At 44.8% G+C, this 21,719-nt stretch overlaps 1 protein-coding gene across 2 annotated transcripts in view; it reads left to right on the top strand.

Annotated features, from left to right (window-relative positions):
- The window catches only part of LOC145361980 (SPRY domain-containing protein 3-like), a 247,029-nt gene that overhangs the window by 14,561 nt on the left and 210,749 nt on the right, over positions 1-21,719 (top strand). For both annotated transcript variants that reach the window (XM_080217981.1, XM_080217980.1), the window contains exons 2-5: positions 14,112-14,255; positions 15,189-15,264; positions 16,483-16,607; positions 21,474-21,609. In XM_080217981.1, the coding sequence (XP_080074107.1) occupies positions 14,128-14,255; positions 15,189-15,264; positions 16,483-16,607; positions 21,474-21,609 (465 nt within the window). In that variant the 5' untranslated portion in view covers positions 14,112-14,127. The remainder of the gene's footprint in view (positions 1-14,111; positions 14,256-15,188; positions 15,265-16,482; positions 16,608-21,473; positions 21,610-21,719) is intronic.

Here is a 21,719-nt window from a genome sequence, read left to right as displayed (position 1 = left end):
TTTCTTTTTTGAAGTACTTTGGAACTAAAGGCGCTATTGTGATGGAGGGAAATGTGGCAGCTAATTTGTTTGGAGCATCAAATTCAATAACCCGAAAGTCTGAATTTGAGATGATAGTTGGTCAAAGAGCTGGCACAGGCACACTGGACAGAATGGCCCCCTGCTGCCTCATTCTGCGACCCCTGTTAGCCAGGATTTGGGTATAATGACCTGGTTCCCTTCCAAGCAGCACCAATGGGATCTTTTGCACCTTAGACTTATTGTCTCATCCAAAAGGTGGCTCCTCTGGCATTGCAGCAGTCCCTCAGCACGATACTGAAGTGTCAGCCTGGACTTTGTAGCCGATTCTTTGAATGTGGGTTGAATCCAGGACCACCTTACTCTGGCAAGAGTGCAGTCAGTAAACCAAAGCTTCTGCTGCTGTATGGATGGCACAGTGGTTAGCGTTGCTGCCTCACAGTGTCAGGTACCCAGGTTCGATTCTCGGCTTGGGTCCCTGTTCCTGTGTGGAGTCTGCACGTCCTCCCCATGCCTGCGTGTGTTTCCTCCGGGTGCTCTGGTTTTGTCCCACAGTCCAAAGATGTGCTGGTTAGGTGGATTGGCCATGCTAAATTGCCCCTTAGTTCCAAAGATGTGTCAGTTAGGTGGATTGGCCATGCTAAATTGAAGTTCAAGTTTCTTTAGTCACAAGTAGGTTTACGTTAATACTGCGATGAAGTTACTGTGAAAATCCCCTCGTTGTCACATTCCTGTTTGGGTATACTGAGGGAAAATTTAGCATGGCTGATGCACCTGACCATGTTTTTTGGACTGTCGGGGGAAACTGGAGCACCCGGAGAAAACCCACGCAGACGTGGGGAGAACATACACCACACAGACAGTGACCCAAGCAGGAAATCAAACCTGGGTCCCTGATGCTGTGAAGCAGCAGCGCTAACAACTTAGTGAGAAGTCTCACAACACCAGGTTAAAGTCCAATAGGTTTATTTGGTAGCACAAGCCACTAGTTTTTGGAGCGCTGCTCCTTCATCAAGTAAGTGGGAGTTCTGTTCACAAACAGGGCATATAAAGACACAAACTCAATTTACAAAATAATGGTTGGAATGCGAGTCTTTACAGCTAATCAAGTCTTAAAGGTACAGACAATGAATGGAGAGAGGGTTAAGCACAGGTTAAAGAAATGTGTGAGATTTTGCAAGCCTCAGGCAAGTCGTGGGGGCTACAGGTAGTGTGACATGAACCCGAGATTCTGGTTGAGGGCATCCTCATGTTGGCTATCAGTCTCTGCTCAGCGACTCTGTGTTGTGTGTCGTGAAGGCTGCCTTGGAGAACACTTACCCGAAGATCAGAGGCCGAATGCCTGTGACTGCTGAAGTGTTCCCCAACAGGAAGAGAACAGTCTTGCCTGGGAATTGTTGACCGGTGTTCATTCATCCATTGTCGTAGTGTCTGCATGGTCTCCCCAGTGTACCATGCCTCAGGACATCCTTTCCTGCAGCATATCAGGTAGACAACGTTGGCCGAGTTGCAAGCGTATGCACCGTATGTATTGGACAGGGATCTTGAGTTCATGTCACGCTACCTATAACCCCACGATTTGCTTGGACTTGCAAATCTCACGAACTGTTCTGGCTGGAGACAATACACATCTCTTTAACCTGTGCTTAACCCTCTCTCCATTCATTGTCTGTACCTTTAAGACTTGATTAGCTGTAAAGACTCGCATTCCAACCATTATTTTGTAATTTGAGTTTGTGTCTTTATATGCCCTGTTTGTGAACAGAACTCCTGCTCACCTGATGAAGGAGCAGCGCTCCGAAAGCTAGTGGCTTGTGCTACCAAATAACTCTGTTAGACTTTAACCTGGTGTTGTGAGACCTCTTACTGTGTTTAACCCAGTCCAGTGCCGGCATCTCCAAATTATGGCTACCCTTAGTGTCCGAAGATGTGGAAGTTAGGTGGGCAGGGTTATGAGAGCTGGCCCTGGGTATGATGCTCTTTTAGAAAATTGGTTCAGACTTGATAGGCCAAATGGCTTCTTTCTGCAGTGTGGGGGGGTTCTCTGTATTCTTTGAATGGAAAGGTGATTCAAAGGGCTAGAAGGGAATATGAAAATAGGTAATGGAAGGAATTAGGGAGGATAAGACCAGCTGGAAGGTAAATCTGTTGGAGGATAAAGATATTTCAGCATTTATTTTGCAAGAATAATAGAAAGGAGACTATAGATACGCTTGAGCAGAACATCCTGAACATTTAGGATCCTAAGGGGTACTGACAGGTTGGATGTGGAAAGGATGTTTCCTCTTGCTGGAGAATCTAGAACTGGAGGGGGTGGTTCACTGTTTAAATATAAGGGGGCTCCCATTTAAGAGGGAGATGAGGAGAAATGTTTTCTTTGAGGCGAGTAGGCTGGAGGAGCTTAATGGCCTATTCCTGCATCTAATTTGTATGTATGCAATCTGGAAATGTTAAATAGATCAATCACTGAGTCCTGATCACTGCACCTGGTGCTGAGGAAAGCAGTCAGAACAGAGAGTGGAGATTTGAGTCACAATTGGCCAATCCTTAAATCTATAACGTCTCCATTCCAGAAGAAGAGCAGGAAGAACTGAGTAATGGTAGACCAGGCAGTCTAGCACAGTTTCAGGCAAATGTTTCAAATGCCTAATTCTAGTTCAATTTTGAATGTGCGTGGGTAACCATTCTCAGCCAGCATGGATTTGGTAAAGGCACATTGCATTTGATATTTGTATGTATGTACATACTTTAAGAAGATGTGCATATTGATTTTCAGGAAACGCTAGTCGAGTTGCTTCATAGGAGACTTGTTTAAAGAAAAAAATGAAGCCAATGTCATTAAAGTTTGAGGCTGCAGCAGTGATAGGAATAGGTTCGTGAGAGCCTGCATTAACATAGATGCTCGAATTGCAGGAGGGCAGAAAGTGAGGTACCCAGAGATCAGCGCTGATTTCACTTTGGGTTGTTCAGATATGTATTCTTTTGTACGGGGTGGGGGGGGGGTGGTGGTGGTGGTCAGCAAATAGGTTTTAGGAAATAAGACAGATTAGTGGAATGGACAGCCAGGTGGCAAATGGAATTTAATCCAGAGAAATGAGGGGAAAACATTTTGAAAAGAATGGAAAGATACTGAAATATGTTCAAGAATAGAGGGGCTTACTTCAAATATGGAATCCCTTGAAAGTGAAGTTAGATAAAATGAAGAATGAAGTTTTGAGTTGTATAAATAAGACCACACAGCATAAGATGAAGGAAATAATATAGATTCTTATGTGCCTTTTTGGTTGCAGTGAGGTTACATAGAACGTTACAGCACAGTACAGGCCCTTCGGCCCTCAATGTTGTGCCGAGCTATGTCCAATCCCAAGATCAAGCTATCCCCTCCTTACAGTCTGGAGTGCTCCATGTGTCTATCCAATAACCGCTTGAAAGTTCCTAAAGTGTCCCACTCCACTATCACAGCAGGCAGTCTATTCCACACCCCAACCACTCTGAGTGAAGAAAAGGTTCTGGCTCTTGTTGGAATAAGGCTATGAAAGCCACATGGAAAAAGACAGTGAACAATCATTTGATTGACACCAGGGATGTGAGGGCACAAGTATGAAGAGAGTCTTAAAGTAAGAGTTTTTTTTAACTGGAACGAAGAAAAGATTTTCAAAATGTCTGGAAGATTTTAAGATGGTTGAAAGTGAAAGATTGTTGCCGCTGTGTGGTGAACCTGTCACAAGTGGACATCTCTGCAGGAGTCCCTCAGGGTTAGTGTCCTCGGCCCAACCATCTTTAGCTGCTTCATCAATGACTTTTCCTCCATCACAAGGTCAGAAGTGGGGATGTTTGCTGAGCACAATGTTTAGCACCATTTAAGGAAGGCAATGGAGTAGTGGTATTGTCCCTGGATAAGTAACCCAGAGACCCAGATTCAACTCCTGCCATGAAATTTGAATTCAGTAAAAATCTGGATTTATTCTGAACTAAAGGTCAAATGATGGCCATTGTTGTAACAACCCATCTGGATCATTAATGTACTTAAAGGAAGGAAATCTGCTGTCCTTACCTGGCCTGGCCTGTGTGTGACTCCAGAGCCACAGCAATGTGGTTGACTCTTAAATGTGCTCAGGTCAGGGATGGCCCTACCAGTGACACTCTCATCCCATGAATGAATTTTTAAAAAAAAAATTCACGACTCAGATACTGAAGCAGCCCATGTCCAAATACAGCAAGACCCGGACAACATTCAGACTTTGATAAGTGGCAAATAACATTCACTCCACATAAGTGCCAGAAGAAGATTATCTTCAGCAAAAAAGAATCTAACCATCGCCTTTTGATATTCCATGACATTACCATCGCTGAGTCCCCCACTATCAGCATCCTGGGTGTTGCCATTGACCAGAAACTGAACTGGACCCAGCTAAATAAATACTGTGGCTATCAGTGCAGGTGAAAAGCTGGGAGTTCTGCAGTGAGTAACTACCCTCCTGACTCCCCAAGTCCTGTCCATCATCTACAAGGCACAAGTCAGGAGTGTGATGGAATACTCCCCACCTGCCTAGCTGAGAAGCTCAACACCATCCAGGACAAAGCAGTCCACTTAGAATCATTTGAATCATAGAACCCTACAGTGCAGAAAGAGGCCCTTCAGCCCATCAAGTCTGCACTGATCCACCTAGGCCCTACCCCCATATCCCTACATATTATCACCCACTAATCCCTCTAACCTAAGGACCTTAGGACACTAAGGGGCAATTTTAGCATGGCCAATCAACCTAACCTGCACATCTTTGGACTGCGGGAGGAAACCGGAGTACCCGGAGGAAACCCCCGCAGACACGAGGCAAACGTGCAAACTCCACACAGTGACCTGAGCTGGGAATCGAACCCAGGTCCCTGGAGCTGTGAAGCAGCAATGTAACCACTGTGCTACCATGCCACTTACTCGGTGCCCCTTTCACCAACTTAAACATTCACTCCCTCAACCACTTCTGCATAGTGGCAGGAGTGTGTACCATATGCAAGATGCATTGCAGCAACTGATACATGCAGCAGTATGGCACAACCGTAGGATTCACTGGTTCATGGGCTGTGAAGCTTGCCCCTTCTGTGGCTTTGTGGAGTCTGTGGACCATGTCTATGTTTCATGTCTTAGGTTGCACTCCCCTTTTGTTTTCCTGAAGAACCTTTTATTGATGTTTTGTTTGCACTTCAGTCCCATGCTCCTGATCTATGGACACCTGGTGTGGAGTGGAGAGGGGAGGGTCGGGATGGCGACCTCCTTGTGAACCTCTCCTGGGCCTGGTGAAACTTGCCATTAACAGGTCCAGGCAGTGGGCGATCGAGAGGGGTTGTCCATCCTGACTGTCTGCCCCTCTGCTGCAGCTATGTTCGTGGTCAGGTGCCCCTGGAGTGGGAGCATGTGGTGTCCGTGCGCGTAGTTGACGCCTTCTGCGCCCGTTGGGCACCGCCGGGGCTGGGGTGCATTATTGACCCTAATAATCACATTTTAATTTGATGTTTTCAAGTTTCCTTTGTACTTTGATTTTGTTCAGGCTGTTCCCCCTCCTTTTGGGGAGCTGCCCCTTTTAGTTTGTCCTGATTTAACTTGAGTTTGTTATGTGGATAAGCCTATAAGAGGAGAGGCTGTACTTGATCTGGTACTGGCTAATGAACCTGGACAGCTGTTGGATATCTCAGTGGGAGAGCATCTTGGGGATAGCGATCATATCTCCTTTACGATAGCATTGGAAAGAGATAGGATTAGGAAAGTGTTTATCTGGAGTAAGGGGAAATACGAAGCCATTAGGAAGGAAATTAGATGAGTAAATTGGAAGGAGGTATTCTTGGGGAAAAGTACCGAAGTAACGTGGCAGATTTTCAAGGAATGTTTATCTAGAGCTCTGCACAACAAAGCTCTGATGAGACAGGGAGGTTTTGGTAGATTACGGGAACCGTAGTGCACGAAGGTTGTAACGAACCTAGTTAAAGAGAAAAGAAAGGCATACAGAAAGTTCAGAGAGCTAGGTGATTTTAGGGATCTAGAAGAGTATGCGGGTTGTAGGAAGGAGCTTAAAAAGGAAATTAGGAGAGCCAGAAGGGGTCATGAGAAGGCCTTGGCGGGTAAGATTAAGGAGAACCCTAAGGCGTTCTACAAATACGTGAAACGTAAAAGAATGAGATGTGAAGGGATAGGACCTATAAAATGTGAAGGTGGGAAAGTTTGTACGGAACCAGTAGAAATAGCAGAGGTGCTTAATGAATACTTTACCTCGGTATTCACGGTGGAAAAAGATATGGGTGGTTGTACTGCAGGCTTGTGGCAGACTGAAAAGATTGAGTATGTGGACATTAAGAAAGACGATGTGTTGGAACTTTTGAATAGCATCAAGATAGGTAAGTCGCCGGGACCGGATGGCATGTACCCCAGGTTACTGTGGGAGGCGAGGGAAGAGATTGTAGAGCCTCTGGCAATGATCTTTGAGTCATTGATGGAGACGGGAGAGGTTCCAAAGGATTGGAGGATTGCGGATGTAGTTCCTAGATTCAAGAAAGGGAATAGGGGTAGCTCAGGAAATTACCGACTGGTGAGTCTAACCTCAGTGGTTGGTAAGTTGATGGAGAAGATCCTGAGAGACAGGATTTATGAACATTTAGAGAAGTTTAGTATGATCAGAAATAGTCAGCATGGTTTTGTCAAGGGCAGGTCATGTCTTACGAGCCTAGTTGAGTTCTTTGAAAGTGTGACTGAACGCATTGACGAAGGAAGAGCGGTAGATGTGGTTTATATGGACTTCAGCAAGGCGTTTGATAAGGTCTCCCATGCAAGACTTCTTGAGAAAGTGAGAGGGCATGGGATCCATGGGGCTGTTGCCTTGTGGATCCAGAACTGGCTTGCCCACAGAAGGCAGAGAGCGGTTGTGGATGGGTCTTTTTCTGCATGGAGGTTGGTCACCAGTGGAGTGCCACAGGGATCTGTTCTAAGACCCTTGCTGTTTGTAATTTTCATAAATGACCTGGATGAGGAAGTGGAGGGATGGGTTGGTAAGTTTGCCAATGACATGAAGGTTGGTGGTGTGGATAGTCTGGAGGGATGTCAGAAGTTGCAGCGTGACATAGATAGGATGCAAGACTGGGCAGAGAAGTGGGATTGAGTTTAGGAGTCGGGAGATAATGCTGCAGCTTTACAAGACCCTAGTCAGACCCCACTTGGAGTACTGTGCTCAGTTCTGGTCGCCTCATTACAGGAGGGATGTGGAAGCTATTGAAAGGGTGCAGAGGAGATTTACAAGGATGTTGCCTGGATTGGGTGGCATGCCTTATGAGGATAGGTTGAGGGAGCTAGGTCTTTTCTCCCTGGAGAGACGAAGGATGAGAGGTGACCTGATATAGGTTTTTAAGATGTTGAGAGGTATAGATAGGATGGATTCTCAGAGGCTTTTTCCCAGGGCTGAAATGGTCGCTACGAGAGGATGCAGGTTTAAGATGCTGGGGAGTAGGTACAGAGGAGATGTCAGGGGTAAATTTTTGAGGGTGGTGAGTGAGTGGAATCGGCTGCCGTCGGTGGTGGTGGAGGCAAATTTGATAGGGTCTTTTAAGAGACTTCTGGATGAGTACGTGGGACTTAATAGGATTGAGAGTTAATTTGGTGTTAACAAATTGTCCCTAAATTAGGCGTCCCTCAATCTGGTTATAATTCTCTAAATTTGCACACCTTTATTGTGGCGTCTAATAGGCGTAGACGAAGGTCACAAGTAGAAGAGGGTTTGGAATGAGGTACTCACTGAATGTTAAAATGGCGGCGTGGGCTTGTAGGGCCGAAGGGCCTGTTTGTGCTGTAGTTTTTTATGTTCTATGTTCTATGTTATTTGGTTTGACCTTAAAAGAGGCCAACAAAAATTAAAATGAGCAGAGATAAAGTATTAGAGAAACTTGGGACTAAAATTCGACAAATCCCAAGGATTTGATGGCCCAACTTAGGGATAGTTGCAGATCTAAAAGGGATAGCTGCAGAGAGTGGATGTGCTCAGTATGATTTCCCAAAATTTGTAGATTCAGGAATGGTCCACCAAAATTGGAAGTTGACAAATGTTACACTGCTTTTCAAAAATAGCAGGGTGGGGAGAGAATGCAGCGAACTACAGGCCAGTTAACCTAACATCACTTGTTGAAAAAATGTTGGAATCTATTATTAAGGAAATCTTAATGTGTTTCAAAAGCATAGTATGATTAATTTTATCAAACTGAAGGGAAAAAGGATTTGGCAATTTTATTAGATGTTTTTTAGTATGTAACTAGTAGGGTAGATCAAGGGGAACAAGTAGATCTTGTAGACCTGGATTTCCAAATGACATTTGATAAGGTGCCTCACAAAAGGTTAATCGGCAAATCAAGGGCATATGGAATGGGGCTGGTATACTAGCACAGATATAGGATTGGTTAAGCAGATAGAAAACAAAGGCTGGGCATAAATGGGCCTTTTCACATGGGCAGGCATTGAATAGTGAGAGCCACAAGGATCAATGCTGGAGCCTCAGCTATTTACAATATATATTAATAGCCTAAATGAAGAGACAGTAATGAATCAAAATTTGTTGATGATACCAAGCTAAGTGGGAATGCAAGCTGTGGGGAGGACACAGGCTGCAAAGAGATATAGACAGGTTAAGTGAGTGGGCAGCAAGATGGTAGATGTAGGGAAATGAAGTTATTCACTTTGGTTGTAACAGACTTTTTTTAAATGTGAAAAACATTGAAGTATTGATGTTCAGAGAGATTTGGGTGTACTTGTACCAGGAATACAGAAAGTTAGCACACAGATACAGCAGGCAGTGAGGAAGACAAGTAGCATGCTGAACTTTATTGCAAGGGGATTGGAATAGAAAGAATAAAGAAATCTTGTTACAATTATACAGAGTTTTGGTCAGACTACATCTGGAATAGTGTGTGCAGTTTTGGTCTCCATATTTAAGGAAGGATAGAGTTGCATTGGAGACAGTAGAGTGAAGATTCACTAGATTGGTTCCTGGGATGAGAAACTGAATAGATTGGGTGGATATTCTCTGGAGTATCGAAGAATGAGAGGTGATCATATGGAAACATTCTGATGGGGTTTGACAGGATAAACACAGATATTGTTTCCCCCCTGACTGGGGAATCTAGAACACGGGACGCAGTTTCAGGATAAGGGGCCGACCATTTAGGACTGAGATGAGAAGAAATGTCTTCATTCAAAGGGTGGTGAATCTTTGGAATTCTCTATCCCAAAGAGTTGTGGATGCTCCACCATTGAATAGATTTAAGACCGAGATAGACTTTTGGTCTCTCAGGGAATCTAGGGAGATAGGATGTGAGAGGGAAAGTGGAGCCCAATGTCTGCGAAGATAGTCTTGAATGGTGGAGCAGGCTCGATGGGCCAAATGGTCTCCCCCCCCCGTTTCTTATGTTCTTCTGATAGCGCGTTCCACACCTTTGAGCCTTACCGTCCAGAAGGGCAAGGGCTGTACGTATATGGGAACAGCGTCAGCTGCAGTTTCCTCTCCGAGCCACTCACCATCCTGACTTGGAAATACATCGCTGTTCCTTCGCTGTCACTGCGTCAGAATCCTGGAACTCCCTCCCGAACACGGTGGGTGTACCTGCACCACATGGACTGACTGTTAGAAACGTAGGATATAGAACAGTACAGCACAGCATAGGCCCTCAATATTGTGCCGAGCTATGTCCAAACCCAAGGTCAAGCTATCCCACTCCCTGTCATTCTGTTGTGCTCCATGTGCCTATCCAGTAACCGCTTGAAAGTTCCTCAAGTGTCTGACTCCACTATCACAGCAGGCAATGCATTCCACACTCTGAGTGAAGAATCTACCTCGGACCTCCCTCCTATATCTCCCACCACCGACCTTTATAGTTATGCCCCCTAGTAACAACTACATCCACCTGAGGAAATAGTCTCTGCATGTCCACTCTATCTATTCCGTTCATCATCTTATAAACCTCTTAAGTCGCCTCTCAACCTCCTCCGTTTTAAAGAGAAAAGCCCCAGCTCCCTCAACCTTTCCTCATAAGACCTACCCTCCAAACCAGGCAGCATCCTGGTAAACCTCCTCTGCACTCTCTCCAATGCTTCCACATCCTTCTTATAGTGAGGTGACCAGAACAGTACACAATATTCCAAATGTGGTCTCACCAATGTCCGATATAGCTGCAGCATAACCCCAGGGTTCTTAAACTCAAACCCTCTGTTAATAAACGCTAACGTACTATAAGCCGCCTTCACGGCTCTATCCACCTGACTGGCAACCTTCAGAGATCTGTGGATCTCTCTGTTCCTCCACATTACTCAGAACCCTGCCGTTGACCCTGTAATCTGCATTCAAGTTTGTCCTACCGAAATGAATCACCTCGCACTTATCAGGGTTAAACTCCATCTGCCACTTTTCAGCCCAGCTCTGCATCCTATCAATGTCTCCCCCCCCCCCCCCCCCCCATCCGCTACTCTGCTAATTTTGGTGTCATCAGCAAATTTATTAACCCACCCTTCAGCCCCCTCTTCCAAGTCATTGATAAAGATCACAAATAGCAGATGACGTAGCGCTGACCCCTGTGGTACACCACTGGTAACTGGCCTCCAGTCTGAAAGTTTTTCTTCCATCACCACCCTCTGTCTTCTGTGATACAGCCAGTTACTTATCCAATCAGCTAAATTTTCTTCTAGCTCACACCTTTCTTCATGAGCCTACCATGGGGAACCTTATCAAACACCTTACTAAAATCCATGTATATGACATCAACTGCTCTACCTTTGTCTACAGACTTAGTTACCTCCTCAAAGAATTCAGTCAAATTTGTGAGGCAGGACTTACCCCTCACAAAACTGTGCTGACTATCCCAGATTAAACTGCATCTTTCTAAATGGTCATAAATACAACCTCTCAGGACCCTTTCCATTAACTTACCGACCACCAAAGTAAGACTAACTGGCCTATAATTACCAGGGTCATTCCTATTTCCTTTCTTGAAGAGAGGAACAACATTCGCCACTCTCCAGTTCCCCGTGGACAGTGAGAACCCAAAGATCAAAGCTAAAGTCTCCGCAATCTCATTGCTTTCCCCTCAAAGTATCCTAGGATGTATCCCATCTGACCCAGGGGACTTATCGACCCTTGGGTTTTTCAAAATTGCTAATACATCTTCCCTCAACATCTACCACCTCCATCCTATCAGTCTGTATCACACACTTGTCCTTAAAAACATGGCCCCTCTCCTTAGTGGACACTGAAGAAAAGTATTCATTCAATGCCTCACCTATCTCTTCTGACTCCATGCACAAGTTCCCACTACTATCCTTGACTGGCCCTAACCTCACCCTGGTCGTTCTTTTATTTCTCACACGAGTAAAAAGCCTTGCCGTTTTCTTTTATCCGAAGCCAAATACTTCTCATGCCCCCTCCTAGCTCTCCTAAGCCCTTTTAACTCATTCCTAGCTACCTTGTAACCCTCAAGTGACCCAACTGAACCTTGTTTTTTCATCCTTGCATAAGCTTCCTTTTTCCTCTTAAGGCATTTGACCTCCTTTGTGAACCATGGTTCCCTCACTTGGCCATTTCCTCCCTGCCTGCCAGGGACATAACTATCAAGGACTTGCAGTATTTGTTCCTTGAACAAGCTCCACTTTTCGTTTGTGCCCATACCTGACAGTTTCTGTTCTCATCTTATGCTCCTTAATTCTTGCCTAATCGCATTATAATTACCCCTGCCCCAATTATAAACCTTGCCCTGCCGTGTGACCCTATCCCCCTCCATTGCAATAATGAAGGACACCGAATTGTGGTCACTATCTCAGTGCTGTCCCACAAACAAATCTAACACTTAGCCTGGTTCGTTACCCAGTACCAAGTCCAATGTGGCCCCACCTCTTGTCGGCTTATCCACATATCGTATCAGGAAGCTCTCCTGCACACAATGTACAAAAAGTGTCCCATCCAAACTATTCAACCTCTCAAGGTTCCAATCAATATTTAGAAAGATAAAGTCATCCATGATAACTACCTTGGTGATCTCCACATCTATCCGTAATCTGCTTTGCCATTTTCTCCTCCACATCTCTATTACTATTTGGGGGCCTATCAAAAACTCCTAACAACGTGACCGATCCTTTCCTATTTCTAACTTCAGCCCATATTACCAGGCAGATCGCCCTCAATGCCGTTCAGCAGCCGCTAAACTATCCTTGATTAACAATGCTGCTCCTCCACCTCTTTTACTGCCTTCCCTACTCTTACTGAAATATCTGTACCCCAGAACTTCCAACAACCATTCTTATCCCTGTTCTAACCATGTCTCCTTAATCATCACAACATCATAGTCCCAAGTACCAATCCACACTCCAAATTTACACACCTTATTCCTGATGCTCCTTGCATTGAAGTAGATACACTTCAACCCACCATCCTGTCTGCCTGTTTCCCCCCCCCCCCCGGCCACCGAAGAGCTGATGCAGACTGTCCTGTTTGTACAGGTCCCACCTTCCCCAGAATGTGTTCCAATTATCCATGTAAATGAAACCCCCTCTCCTACACCATCTCTGCAGCCACATGTTAATCTGCACTCTCTCCCTGTTCCTCAACTCACTAGCACGTGGCACCGGCAACAAACCAGAGATGACAAAGTGCTCTGTCCTGGCTCTCAGCTTCCAACCTAGCTCCCTAAATTCCTGTTTTAAAGCCCTATCCCTTCTACCTACGTCGCTGGTACCAATGTGCACCACGACCTGCGACTGATTCCCCTCCCCCTTAAGGATCTTGAAAACACGGTCTGAGACATCACGGACTGTTGCACCCAGAGGCAGCACACCATCCCTGAGTCTCTTCTGCTGCTGCAGAACCTTCTATCTGTCTCTCTAACCATCATGTCCCCAATTATTATTGCCCTCCTGCTCTCCTCCCCTTTTGAGGCGCAGGGACTGTCTGTGCTGGAGGTCTGGTCACTCTGGCTTACCACTGGTAGGTCATCCCTGTCAGCAGTATCCAATGCGGTACACTTTTTGCTGAGGGGAACAACCACAGGAGATCCTCACACTGGCTGCTTCCTCCCAGCCCCCCTCACCATCACACATCTATTTTCATTTTTTGGAGTCTCCAAATCCCTGAAGCTTTTATCTATGATTACCCCTGCCTCCCGAATGATCCGAAGTTCATCCAGCTCCAGTTCCCTAATGCAGTTTTTGAGGAGCTGGAGCTGGATGAACCTCCCTGTTCAAATTTGTTGTTGGGGGGGAACTTCCCAGGGATCACTGGGGCCTACTTCCAGTTTAGAGAAAAAACTCTGAAAAAGTTAAGATAAAAATCCCTCTTACCTACAAGCTCTCTTCACTGATGTCCAATAACAATCCTGGATCTCCCTCCCTAACAGCACTGTGGGCGTACCTACACCACATGGACTGACTGATGTCCAATAACAATCCTGGAATTCCCTTCCTAACAGCACTGTGGGTGTACCTACACCCAGGGACTGTAGTGTGTTCAAGAAGGCAGCTCACCACCACCTTCTCAAGGGGCGATTAGGGATGGGTCATAGATGTTGGCCCAGTCAGCCGAGCTGGCATCCCTCCAAAGAATAAAAAAAGTCTGCACTGTAAGATTTGTTCACTTTGGTTTTTGGGAAATCTAATGGTGACTGTCGCGAATTTGCAAACCCAGGGAAAATAGCTACACAATTATAGGTCCTGACCCTAAATACTGCTGTGGTATATACAGGGAGATGTTAGAAACTCACTATTGAATAATAAAATTAACTTAATTCAGCTGCCCGTTGCAATCATCATTTCCTGCGCTATAAAGCACATGAGACTCAGTGAATTTGTAGATGAGATTTGAAACCAGCAAGGCTGATCAATATACCAGGTCAATGATCACCACATCAATGCAGCTTATTTCACTGTATGGTATTCAAAGTCCAAATGTTGCTTCTCAAACCGATGTCATGGCTCAGACTTGCTTGGAATTTGGCTCAGGTTTAAGAAGCCTCGATCTAGAGATCTCAGCTAATTAGATGAAAAGGGTTAAGACTGTGAATTTTGTTTCTGACAATTTCTTTGCCAGGTTGGCAATTGTGGCAATGGAGGACTTCAACTTACACTACAGGTTCCTAAATTGGAGGAGAAGAATAAGGGAGATCAGAGAAGTGCGAGCAGTACGTCATCAGGAGCGGTATAAGCGTATTCTTGTTGATGGAGACATACTGAGGTAAAGTTTCTCTTTGAACAGGAATGGATGTGAATCAATGACAAAGCTGCTCTAATCTGAGGAAAAACTTGGGACTGACATGTTAGGTATTGCAATGTTGCTGTCCAGTGGTTTGCTGATTGTGCACGTTATTACAACTAGGGAAAGCCATTTCCTTTTTGTTCGTTTTCCACCCTTTGAAAGTGATTTCATGCCAAAATTCTCTGCGTTTCTTCATCCCTTCCTGCAGAGACTGACTTCTGCTGGGGTTTCTGTTGGGTTGCACTATAGCTGGCTGCACTCTGGCCTCACCCAAGCTGGTTAACTTTGGTGAGTGTGAATCGGCAGGCTACTTACTCTCCTGTGCAGAGTTGCCCAGCTAAGTCTGAAGGTGCTCGGGGTTTTGTTCACTGTTCATCAGCAGCAAGGAGCGATTGGCCAGAAGTCTGTGCCCATTCCTGTCCGTCTCTGGTTTTGGACTTGTAGCCCTGGTGCCAAGAATGGGATACACTTGAAGTCAAAGAATACTCCACTGTGAAGGTGTCATTGTATGAGAGGAAAGCTGGGTCGTTTTTAACCATGTCATATCTGTGGAAGTGTCCTTTTCATTAAACTGGTGGATGCTGCAATTTATTTTCTCATGTTTGCTCCTAAACTATTGGCACAAAGTGACCAAAATAGTTAAAATCAACAGTGAGAATGACTGGATGGCAAGACAGTGATGATGTGGAGATGCCGGTGTTGGATTGGGGTAAACACAAGTCTCTCAACACCAGGCTAAAGCCCTGTTGGACTTTAACCTGGTGTTGAGACTTCTTAGTGTTTAAGCCGGTGATGGACAGCCTCACCATGACGGTATAGATAACATTTTATTGGCTACAATTAAATTGAAGTGTATAATTTCATCAAAATTTCGCACCGAGTTTCTGGACATTAATCTTTGTGGCATTTCAGTTACCATGGAAACTCAGACGAAGTTGGCTGTTACGTGGCCCCTCGCCCTTTGACCAAGGAGAACAATTATTTTGAGGTGAGTGACTCTTAAGTGAGCTATATTTTTGTGTGCGCTGGCCTTATCAAACTGTGGCAAAGAAAAGCTTTGTACATGTACATGTAGTCTGGCCCCCACTGTCATTTAAGTTCAATCCATGTCACTTGTTATAGTTGAAGATTACATTCATCTGGGGTGAAGTCATTGTCCAAGAAGGGTTCTTGTGCATTATTTAGCTAATTGTACTTAAATTTCTGAATAACTGCAGAAGCGGCAGTAGGACATTCAGCAGACCCATGTGTGGTGCTGGTCAAGACCAAATCAGCAGAGATAAAGACCTGGTGCCTCGAATGTATATGTGGGATGCAATGGGAAGGAATGGTTTAAAGTGACCTCTGCCTCAAACCTCGGCTGAGGCAATTTTTTTCATTCAGAGTAATAAAGTAACTGTTGCTAAGTGGCGTTTGGGGTTTCATCTTTTCATTTAGGTTAACTGAATGAACATTTTAATTGCCAAGAGTATGTTTAAATATTAATATAAATGTTGTTTTGAATAATCCCCAGAGGTCTTCCCTACAGGAGGAAAAAAATACGTTTTTAAGGTGGCACAGTGGTTAGCACTGCTGCCTCACAGCTCTAGGGACCAGAGTTCAGTTCCTGGTTTGGGTCACTGTCTCTTTGGAGTTTTTCTCCATGGGTTTCCTGAGTGATTAGGTTTCCTCCCAGAGTCCAAAGATGTGCAGGTTAGGTGGATTGGCCATGTTAAATTGCTAAAGAGGTATAGGATGGGGGGATTAGCGGAGTAAATACATGGGGTTAGAGTTATAGGGCCTGGGTGGGATTCTCTGTCTGAGTCGTGCAGACCCAGTGGGCCAAATAGCCACCTCCTGCACTGTACGGATTCTATGACAACTGTATGACCACCTCCCATTCATTCCAGCAGCAACTTAGCTGCTTGATCGCAGTGCTCTGCACCTCCTATAAGGTGCCTTGGGATGTTGCATTGAAAAAGCACTCTTTAAATGCAAACGTGAAGGGTTGTTTCCCACTCAAGTTTATATTTCTGCTAATCTTCTGAGGTTACAGATAAAAATTCCCATGTCTCACCGTAGGTTATGTGACAGGCAACTCATCACCTTGTTTAGCATGGTTTAAATTCGTCAACTGACAGGAAAGCAGGTTATTATTGAGAAACAAAACTTGTTCACAAACATGGCGGTTTGCTAGTGAAACGTGAACTGTTTTTCCTCCCTGTAGGTATGTATAGTGGATACTGGTGTAAGAGGGACCATTGCAGTAGGATTAGTGCCTCAGTATTACAAGCTGGATCACCAACCAGGATGGCTTCCACATTCTGTTGCCTACCATGCAGATGATGGCAAGTGAGTAATATAGAAGAAAACTTGTTGAAAATGATCTGCATGAAATATCTTTGTTCTGTTCTGTTACAGTGTTATTAAAGTTGTGCATAGATATTTTTAAATGTTAGTAGTTTGGTAGTATAGAACTTGTGTGATAGGCAGATGTCTCTTTGGCTTGATGGCAGCATTTCTGTTAGGAGCAAATACCACTCTTGTTGCTATTGCAACAGCGAGTTAAATGGAACAGTCAAATGAACTTGCTGTCTTTAATGTGCCAGTTGAGAAATGTGTTGGGAGTTCCTGACGGAATAGTCTACCACAAGTTTACCTTCACTGGTCAGCAGACACCTTGGGATTCTTACAGTTCCACATGCATGTTCAACACTAACAGGATGAATTTCAGTGCTGCTGTGATGCCAGTTATGTGGGCCTTATGTCTGTATGACTGGTGGATTGTATCAACCAGCAAGTCCCTTCTGCAGTTCACAACGGGCAAGGTACAGAACGTACCCAGCCAACCTATGCTTGCAAAGCTCAGAACAGCGTTCAATGTTAGATGTGACTCTGCAATTGGACAGCATTTGCTAAATAATCCTCAGTGTGCTAGGAATTACACTGACAGCCAGTTTGATTGTTAGGTTCACAGTGTAGCGTATTTGTGCGCACTGGAAGCGACATATTAACGCACGAGTCCCAGAGAGAAAGATGATGCCCACACATTGTGTCTGCTTCACCTAAACAAAATAAGTGACAGCCATTTGCTGTTTCATTGCCTTGACCAATCAGGGTCAAGCTGCCAAGTTTAAATTTTCAAGCAGTGCTTGGCAGTTAACTGTCACTTACCATTAATTGGTGCATTCTCCATGGCAATGCCTAGAACAATCAGAGTGCATGTCCCAACCAATCAGCATTATTCTTGTGCAGTACAAAGTTGTTTTCTATGACATTGTATCTTTGTGAAATGTCCTGATGATTGCAAGACGAAAAGTTTTCACAAAATGTCGTTTTTCAACAATACGCATTTGTTTCTTTATCACACTCCCAAACATGTCAAAATGCTTCACGCACATCAAATTACTTCAGTGCAGTGACTTCTGTTGTTACCCATTTGTACATGAAAGGTCACTCAAACTTAAAGCAATGAGCTAAATGAGAGTTGCCCAGTTATCAGACACATATCTATTGTCCTTCACATCGTGGCACCATTTGACTGAATATGGCATCACGGAACCTGAGTAAAACTGGAGTCAGTGGGAAACTCTCCTCTGGTTGGAGTCATACCTGGCACAAAGGAAGATGGTTGTGGCGGTTGGAGGTCAGTTATCTCAGCTCCAGGATGTCACTATTTGACCTCGTCCTCACTAACCTGTCTGCTCATGCTGTTCTCAGTAGGAGTGCCCAATGCATGGTCCTTTAAGCAAAGTCCCGTCTTCACGTTGAGGATACCCTCCATGTTGCGTGGCACTATCTCAATGCTAAATAGGATAGACTTCTAGCAACTCAAAACTACATGAGGCGCTGTGGGTCGTCAGCAAAATTGTACTCAAACAAAATCATGGCCCAGCATATCCCCCACTCAGCCAGGAGATCAACCCTGGTTCAATGGAGAGTGTGGGAGGCCATGCCAGGAGCAGCACCAGGCATACCTAAAAATGAGGTGTCAACCTGGTGAAACCACAGTAAAGGACTACATGCATGCCAAACACCATAAATATCAAGTAATAGACAAAGCTAAGTGATTCCACAACCATCAAATAAGATCTAAGCTCTGCAGTCCTGCCACATCCAGCTGTGAATGGTGGTGGACAATTAAACAACTCAGTGGAGGAGGAGGCTCCACAAATATCCCCATCCTCAATGATGGAGGAGCCCAGTACATCAGTGCAAAAGATAAGGCTGAAGCATTTGCAACAATCTTCGGCCAGAAGTGCCAAGTGGATGATCCATCTCGGCCTCCTCCAATGGTCCCCACCACCATCTCAGTTGCCAATCTCCAGCTAATTTGTTTCACTTCACGTGATATCAAGTGGAGTGGAGGCACTGGATAATGCAGAGGCAATGGGCCCTGATAACATTCCGGCAATAGTCATGAAGACTTGACCTCCAGAACTTGCCGCTCCCCTAGCCAAGCTCTTCCAGTACAGTTACAACACTGACATCTACCCAACAATGTGGAAAATTGCCCAGGTGTTTCCTGTACACAAAAAGCAGAACAAATCCAACCTGGCCGATTACTGCCCAGTCAGTCTACTCTCCATCATCAGTAAAGTGATGGAAGGGAGTAGTTGAGAGAGCTGTTAAGCAGCACCTGCTCAGCAATAACCTGCTCAGTGACGCCCAGTTTGGGTGCCACCATGACAGCATTTGACTGAGCATGATGCTAAAGAGCCTGAAAAAGATGGACTCATTGGGAATCAGGGGAAGGTCTCTGCTGGCTGGAGTCATACCTGGTACATAAGGAGATGATTGTAGTGGTTGAAGGTCAATCATCTCAGCTCCAGGATATCACAGCAGGAGTTCCTCAGTGTTAGTGTCCGAGGCCCAACAATCTCAGCTGCTTCATCAATGACCATCCCTCCATCGTAAGGTCAGAAATGGGGATGTTTACCAATGATTGCACAACGTTCAGCGCCATTTGTGACTCCTCAGATACTGAAACAGTCCATGTTCAAATGCAGCAAGACATGGACAATATCCAGGCTTGGGCTGACAAGTGGCAAATAACATTCGCGCCACACAAATGCCAGGCAATGACCATCTCCAAGAGAATCTAACCATCAACACTTGACATTCAATGGTGTTACCATTGCTGAATCCCCCACTATCAACATCCATAGAATCCATAGAATGCTACAGTGCAGAAAGAGGCCCTTCAGCCCATTGAGTCTGCACCGACCACAATCCCACCCAGGACCTACCCCCATATCCCTACGTTTTATACCCACTAATCCCTCTAACCTATGCATCCCTAGACACTAAGGGGCAGTTTCTTAGCATGGCCAATCAACCTAACTTGCACATCTTTAGACTGTGGAAGGAAACCGGAGTACCTGGAGGAAACCCACGCAGACACGACGAGAATGTGCAAACTCCAGACAGTGACCCGAGCTGGGAATCGAACCCAGGACCCTGGAGCTGTGAACATCTTGGGGGTTACCACTGAAAAGTAACTGGGCAAACTGTTTAAGTACTGTGGCTAACAGAGCAGGTCAAAAGCTGGGTACTTTGTGGGAAGGAATTCAACTCCAAGTAGACTGCATGAGGTGGTTCAGGGTCACTGTCAAGTGAACAAAGAGAAAACATTCAAGGGCTGATGCGATTTCTTCCCCCGTTTGACTCAGAATTCTTGGATATATCCCATCAGATCCCAGCACTTTGTGCTTCTTCAGCTGAACAAAATTCTCAAATACTTTCAGTTGTAAACCAAATTGCTTTAAACCAATTGAGGATTATCATTCACACCAATGTCCTTTCTCACAATGTAGGGAAATCCAGTTTGTGTATCTCTGCCAATTTCTGAAAAATGAATTTTCTCTACTTTTTTTCCCTAAGTTGTTGCCATATTCCAAATTAGTGCAGAGCTGGGAAGATTGTTGTTTGATTGCATTGATCCATCTGCAGGCTGTACCAAGTCACTGACTGGATTAGAGAAAACGGTTCCTTCTAATTAATTACATTAGAATAATTGATTACATGAATGTAAAGCTTCGAATGAAATTGCAGCTTTTGAAAACCACCTACACATAATTTCTAAATGCGATACTGTTCTTCCTTAACAAGGAGACATATTTGTTTGATATTGAATGTGATTAACTTGTTTGCAGATGGGCAGCTTCGTATATAATATAGATTCAAAGGGATTTAGTGGGATTCTGTAGCATCAGCATCAAGCTCTGCCTGTCCTGGGGGTGTTTGATTGGGACAGTGTAAAGGGAGCTTTACTCTGTATCTAACTTCGTGCTGTACCTGTCCTGGGAATGTTTGATGGGGGGGACAGTGTAGAGGGGGCTTTACTCTGTATCTAACCCCGTGCTGTACCTGTCCTGGGAGTGTTTGATGGGGGGAGTTTTGCTGTAATTGGACTCTAACTGGTGGGGAGTAATTGGATGCTGATTTTGTGTGGTGAGGGACGGTAATAATTGATTTACTTTTTGTTGATCTTTGTCTGGAAAATTGGAAAAATGCGAATGTTTAGAAAACTTTGCAAGACCTGTGGCTGATGGCTGTCCGATTTTGTTGAGATCCAGGTATCAGCTTGCTGATTTCCATGCTTCTTGTCAATGGTACAAGGCTGGTGCGTTGAAATGAGGCAGAATCCTTTGATGAGAATGGTGAATGAATAGCTTTCCACACCATCTTGTATCTTTCTTGGATAGTGCTGTAATTGTAGGAATCTTTGCTTCCCTTCATTTTCAAGTTCTTTGTTCCTGAAACCTGTTTTTTCAAGTGTAGCTGAGTTATAGAATCAAAATGTCGACCGTACAGGATGCTATTCGGCCCGTTGGGTCTGTACCGAATACAATCCCACCTGTAATGCCAAACATTTACCCTGTTAATCCCTCAACACTAAGGGGCAATTTGTCATGGCCAATCCACCTAACCTGCACATCTTTCGACTGTGGGAGGAAACCGGAGCATCCGGAGGAAACCCACACAGATACAGGAAGAATACGCAGACTCCACACAGTGACCCAAGCCGGGAATCGAACCTGGGCCTCTGGTGCTGAGACAGCAGTGCTAACCCACTGTGCCACCATGCCATGCTTATGCCATTTGAAGCTTAACCTCCAATAAGCCATGTGGAGATGAAGTAATTTGAACTTGTGGTTTCTGATGATAAATGCTCGTGAGCTCCATTTAATGAACCTTTTATATTTTCTTCTGTAGGTTATTTAATGGAAATGGAGTCGGTCAGCAGTTTGGGCCAAAGTGTTTCACAGGCGATCGGATTGGCTGTGGTGTACACCCAGAATCCTTTGACAGGGGAATGGCAACTGTCTTTTTCACAAGAAATGGAAAAGAGGTGGGGGAAAAGTATATTTTATGTCACTGAGTGCAGGCACACCACGATATTGGTCTCCCGACTTGTAAGTCCAGTTAGATATCTGAAACTGAGAATTTATTGACCAGAGA

This window comes from Carcharhinus amblyrhynchos, chromosome X, assembly GCF_965287045.1.
Source record: "Carcharhinus amblyrhynchos chromosome X, sCarAmb.v2.hapA, whole genome shotgun sequence".
Classification (NCBI taxonomy): Eukaryota; Metazoa; Chordata; class Chondrichthyes; order Carcharhiniformes; family Carcharhinidae; genus Carcharhinus; species Carcharhinus amblyrhynchos.
This window is presented reverse-complemented; position numbering and strand designations above follow the sequence as displayed.